Source organism: Osmerus mordax, chromosome 28, assembly GCF_038355195.1.
Source record: "Osmerus mordax isolate fOsmMor3 chromosome 28, fOsmMor3.pri, whole genome shotgun sequence".
In the NCBI taxonomy this organism is placed as follows: domain Eukaryota; kingdom Metazoa; phylum Chordata; class Actinopteri; order Osmeriformes; family Osmeridae; genus Osmerus; species Osmerus mordax.
In genome coordinates this window covers 6,016,546-6,022,613 of record NC_090077.1, presented here as the reverse complement: position 1 = coordinate 6,022,613, position 6,068 = coordinate 6,016,546, and the positions used below count along the sequence as shown (strand labels likewise).

At 41.2% G+C, this 6,068-nt stretch overlaps 1 protein-coding gene across 1 annotated transcript; it reads left to right on the top strand.

Annotated features, from left to right (window-relative positions):
- Nucleotides 1–453: 453 nt before the first annotated feature.
- On the top strand, nucleotides 454–2,083 carry LOC136938234 (hemagglutinin/amebocyte aggregation factor-like). The gene is made up of 5 exons (XM_067231524.1): nucleotides 454–511; nucleotides 706–784; nucleotides 1,143–1,331; nucleotides 1,595–1,747; nucleotides 1,941–2,083. The coding sequence occupies exons 1-5, from the start codon at nucleotides 454–456 to the stop codon at nucleotides 1,984–1,986; spliced, it is 525 nt and encodes a 174-aa protein (XP_067087625.1). The 3' UTR covers nucleotides 1,987–2,083.
- The last annotated feature ends 3,985 nt before the right edge of the window (nucleotides 2,084–6,068 follow it).

Genomic DNA, 6,068 nt, shown 5'->3' with positions numbered 1-6,068 from the left:
TGCCTCCAACGTCGTTTTAGAGAATTTAGCAGTATGTCCAACCGGCCTCACAACCGCAGACCACATGTAAGCACGCCAGCCCAGGATCTCCACATCCGGATCCTTCACCTGCCAGATAGCCTGACACCAGCCACCCGGACAGCTGATGAAACTGAGTATTTCTGTCTGTAATAAAGCCCTTTTGTGGAGAAAAACTCATTCTGATTATGGAAGGCCTACGCCCTTCCAAGCTAACCCATTTTACTGTAACTCAGTAAAATCGTTGAAATTGTTGCATGTTTGTTCAGTTCAGTATAATATGAATTACACCTGCAATGCACCTGCTCAAACACTGAGATTTCACACGTACGTGGCCTAAAGTCCAGCAAGGACTTTATATAAATGGAGCTGTCTATAAATGGAGCACCAACCTCGCTGATTGAGTTTGTTCTCCTCAAAACCCTCTGAAAAGCCATGAAGAGAGCCAACGTCTTTATTCTGCTTCTTGCTGGTGTGTTGGTCAACGGAAAAGGTATGCTTTATGTCACGTGTGAGGTCGAGGATTAAAGCCTGAGCATATGTGTAGCAGAGTAACTCAAAATGTGGACTTAATATGTCAATCAAAAAGCAATGTGTGTGGTCAGAAATCTTTTTTTTTTTAAAGGAGGTGCTGATTACTACAGTGATCAATTAAGTTTTTCTTGTGCCATTGTTTGTGTGTTGCAGACCTCCGCTGGCAGAACAACTATGACGAGCCGTTATTCTTTAATTGCCCTTCAGGACAATCCATCTCTCACATAGAGAGGTGATTCCTTACATTCCGTACAACCAATCTTCAGCAAAACCTGAATTCTGACTCACAAGCACAGATTTCCAAATCAAAGTGTGCTTTTTACTGCTGCAGTGCTAAGTTAACCCTAACCCTTTCTCAAACCCTAGCAAGCTGTTGCATATTACAGAGTTGCTGTTGATTCAGATTTACAATTTTCCATTTTGAGAAATTAAACTGTAGTTTAGCTCTGTATTTTGGATTTAGGTTATTGCAATTGCATTCTGGACAAAATTGGTTGGGCAACAATAAGACCTTCAACCTGCATAAATGTTTGTTTTCGTATAAATTCAACTATTAATTTGTGCATTGTAATGTATTTATCCAATTTTAGTGAGCATCACAACAAATATGAAGATCGTGTGTGGGACTTTAGGTGCAAAGCCACGTTTGACTCAGCAACTAACTGCTTTACATCTTCCTACGTAAATGGCTTTGACCAACCTTTGAGCTACCAATGCCCAACCTCTCAGGTCATCACAGGGATGCACAGCTATCATGAGAACAAGCAAGAGGACAGAAGGTGAGATGTAAATGAGTCACTAATCACATGAAATAAATACTAATCTTCAAGAAATGACTGTCCAATCAAACAAAATAACTAGTGCTTTACAATGATGGTGACATTTAGAGACATTTGGGGATTAAATGGTGCAAAATCTTCCTAGAGGTGACACAGGGTAGACGGAGGCACTGTTTTTGTTGAACAACCCTACTATAATGTGAATTGCAAGGTCAATACAAAAAATATATCAGAATTCAAACCTAATTTCCACCATTTTACAGATGGAAGTTCACCTGCTGTGGAGCCAGCAACTTCTGTACTGATACCTGCCAGTGGACAAACTACGTAAACTCGTTTGATGAGGCCTTCGCATTTGATGTCCCATCAAATACCTACCTGATTGGAGTTGAAAGCTACCATGATAACCATTATGAGTGAGTATGATTATTCATTGGTACTGTATGCTAATGTCACAGATTCCAAGTATTTTCTCTCTTTCTGTGTGTGTGTGTGTGTGTGTGTGTGTGTATCTACATCTTGCTTTTGGATTAAACAAGCTTCAGCAAAAGATTAATTGACTCCAAAACTAACAGGAACAAAATGTCTGTTTGTCTTGTGTACTTTCAGAGATCGTCGCTGGAAATACCAATACTGTACCAGAAGGTCATGCTGAATCTATAACTGATTCTTCCAACAATCAGATTATTTTATCCATTGTTGTCTCTTGATAACCTTGAAAGAAATTCATGATTAAAGATACTTGCATTACATTATTGTGTTTCATTTCACTGCACTAACGTTTAAATGATTGATTGTGCTTGGTTTCTGGTAAGACATAAACTCTATACAGTACTGTAATGGACTGCAAATGGTTATCTCAGACAATAATTACTAAAACATCTATTGTTTGCTTCCCTTCTGTTGTAAATTTAAAGAGTTTAATTTGACCTTTTTATTATTTTCATGCACTTAATCACAAGAGATTTTTAGACAGTTGTTCATTCCTGTTTCTGAACTCTGAATTCAGCCTGTCAGGGTTGTGACCCTTTGTTGGCCACCAGAGGCCAACAAAGGGTCAAAGAGTGTTTTTGGGTGTGCTTTGCCTTCGGCAAGGGCACAATCTTTGTTCTCTCACATATATATTTATTTATTTATAATTTATTTTCGCCCCCCTAAGGATCAGTCAATAACGTCACTAACGTCACGAAAACACTCGTGACTACCTGTAGCAGAACATTCGTTTCACATCTGTTAACTTGGGGGATAGCTAGGCTAACTATAGCTTTACTGCAAGGCAGCTGCAGGAACGCCACAAGCAAAGAGGCCAGGGTGATAACTATTTACTCATTTTACTTTGTGATGTGAAACACAATTATGAAATGTAATGTACAATATTAGCTGATATTATTAAGGAAGTAGGCCCACATCTACTTTTGGAAACGGTAGTCTACTATTTCACTGAAGCATTAGCATCATGACATTAGCCTCTGTTGCCCGGGCAACACATACTACAGTGGTCTATGATGCATCTGTTTTCAATCTTTAAAATAAACATTCCTCACAAATACATTTTCGTAGTAGGATTTATTATGACATTACATTACAAGTAAACGATTCGTAGGTGAAATTATCATTACCTGTGGTTTCAAACCAGTGTTGCTCACTGCAACGCTGTAGCCTACGCGAGACACGACAAAAACATCTACACAGCTGTAGGAAGTCAAACAGCGACAGAACATGTTCGGCACTCCCCTTACTTAAATCAAAAGTCTATCTAACTGCTAACCTTAACTTCATTGCCACAGCCTAAACTTTGTCAATCTGTTCATGAAAATAATTAATTTCAGCCTAAACCGTACAACGGAACGTTAAATCCAATTCAACCAACGCAATCGCTACCAAGACGAACACAGCAGTAGTCTAGTACTGTACTGTAGTAGTACAATTTACCGGGGCAGCTTCTCCACACAGGGATAGCGCACTTTGCGTTGTTACTGTTGTTACTTAATGATCGCTACCAGTGAGCTTTTCATGAAAGCGATTTTCCACTAAATAAATGTCAAGCTTATTTACGTTTTTGGGGGCATATTTTCAGTTAGAAGATGGTACTGTTTGAATCGCGATTCAATCTTCAACTGCCGGTAACGTAGAATAATCTTCAAAGGGGGTTCTTTATTCATGAATGAATGCAATGAGTAGGCTAAATGCATGAAAATATCACGAGAAGGCAAAAACTTAAAAGGACGTTTACGTCATAGAGAGTCCATTTTTACACCGGTCTGCCAAATTTATTCGTTTTGATTCAACGATGAGGATGCCTTTTGCAGAGGAAATGAGAAGATCTATTTCATTCTACATTTCACTCGTATTTTCAGTTGTAAATGAGCAGCAAAAAAAAATGCTTTTAAATCTATGTAATCTTTATAAATAATAAGTATGCATTTTTATATAAAATATACAGAAATATCAGTTTTAAAAATGTCATTCAAAAACGGACCCCTGTGCAACCGACGCAAGCAAGCACACCCTACAATTTCCCCAGAAATTGTACCCTCTCTAGTCTTGGTTTTGGTTCTGTTAATCTGTTCTCATTAGGACATATTGTTTTCACCTGTGCCTTGGTAGTTCTGTGGTTTTTAAGTGGCTTGGATTCTTAGTTCTGTGCTTAGTTTTTCTCACATCTCGCATATTTTGAGCATCAGTCGTCTGCTTTTGGGTCCACACTTGACATTTTACTACATTTACAGTATACACACAATACAATCACACATATGGGAGTCAGATGGCTGAGCGGTTAGGGAATCGGGCTAGTAATCTGAAGGTTGCCGGTTCGATTCCCATATGCCCAATGACGTTGTGTCCTTGGGCAAGGCACTTCACCCTACTTGCCTCGGGGGAATGTCCCTGTACTTACTGTAAGTCGCTCTGGATAAGAGCGTCTGCTAAATGACTAAATGTATACATATACACACAGCATTGGACAATACACACACAATTCAAAACAGTCACACTCTAAAATATTGTTTTTTAACACCCCTACCTGTGATGTTAATAGAGGAGTCGGGGTCAAACAGTAGGAGCACTGGGGTGTTTATTAACAGTACACAGACAGTTGTGGGCCACTGTCTACGCTTAACTTAGAACAGTAAAATGCCTAATACCGCTGTTAACCTAATACTGTAGCCTGACTAACTAGTTGCTTAGCTACAGGTATTGTCGCACTCAAGAATGGAGTAAACCAAAGAGAGAGATGCCTGCCAAAACACCCCTATATATAGGCTACAGCCAAAAGACCCCCTAGACACACCCCCAGCTATCCCACAAGCCCTCGACCCCGAGGGCCCAAACAAAGTCATTAAGGCGACCTGGAGGTCTCCTCTCTCTCTGAGGTCTGGTAGACTTCTCCCCCTGAGTGTCTCCTCTCTTACAGCCGAAGCTGGTGACCCTGTTTGTGCCTCCGTAAAGGCATCCTCCGGCCAACCTGCCCCCTGACTGTCCCCACTGTCTGTTTGGTCACCCCCCATTGTCTGTCTGTCCCTGTAAGGAGCCAGTCTGTCTCTGTGCACCACTGCCTTGCGCCTCCTTAGTGGAGTTTGGATCAGGAAAGGGATCTAAGATCAGGCAAGGCCCTAGCCACGCTCTGTCTAACTTAGGGCACCGTCCCTTTTTCCTGACTGGGTTGTGTAACCACACCATCTTGCCTGCCTCAAAATGGCGCCCTCTCGCATGCACATCGTAGTGCCGCTTCTGTCGCATGCCTGCGCTCAGTAGCTGTTCCCTGGCATATGCATGGGCAGCCTCAAGCCTGTCCTGTAGCCAGTGTTGGGGAGTAACGGAATACATGTACCGGCGTTACGTATTAATTACAGTTACAATTTAAATAGTTGGTATTTAGAATACAGTTACATTGTTGAAATCAATGGATTACATTACGATACTTATCTGTTTCACGAGTTTATTCACTCTCTAAATAAATTAAGGAAACTCCATGCATTTCCCATAACTTCTATCTGGTGGTCTCTACACTGTACGAACACAACTACATTTATCGCTTCCATGTCATTGCCTCTCGTTCTTTTCTTCTGCAATGCTATTGGCTAAGCCAATGCATGGCTATCACATGCACGGGGGATGCAAACTCACGTACCATGGTTGGCCAAAGCATGCCTCTCATCCACTCTCAAGTAGTTCTTAAGAGACACGTACGAGGGTTCTCCTTACGAGCATGTTCGGTAAATGCACGTAAGAAATAGGTAAAAATGGATCCAGGCCCGTAGAGATTACCCCCGCAGCCCCCGCACCGCGGGAGGGCCTTGCATGGACGGGGGGGGGGGGGGGGGCTCGCGTTTTTTTTAATCCAATTTGAATGACATGGGATGCACACTATGGTCTTATTGTCTTGTCTGTGTTTCCAGAGTTGATATAAACATAAAGAAAAGTATATTTAATTGTGCCTTCTTTGTTAGCAAGGTAAGTGACGTGTAAAAATAGGTCAGATGATTAACAAATGATGTGTTCATGATCAGTGCATAGTTAAGTACTTTCTGAGTTATGTATTAACTGATGATGATTCATGCATCAGTTAAAGCATTAATGAATGCTCATTAATGCACCCTTATCGTAAAGTGTTACCATTTATTCTCTCGTCTCCATGTCTGCACTGTTGAGGAAGCGAGGCCAGACTGACTGAGAGAGCAGGCTGTAACAAACCTTGCCAGCAAAAGGAGGATATTTCCAGTCAACAGGGACCTTGTT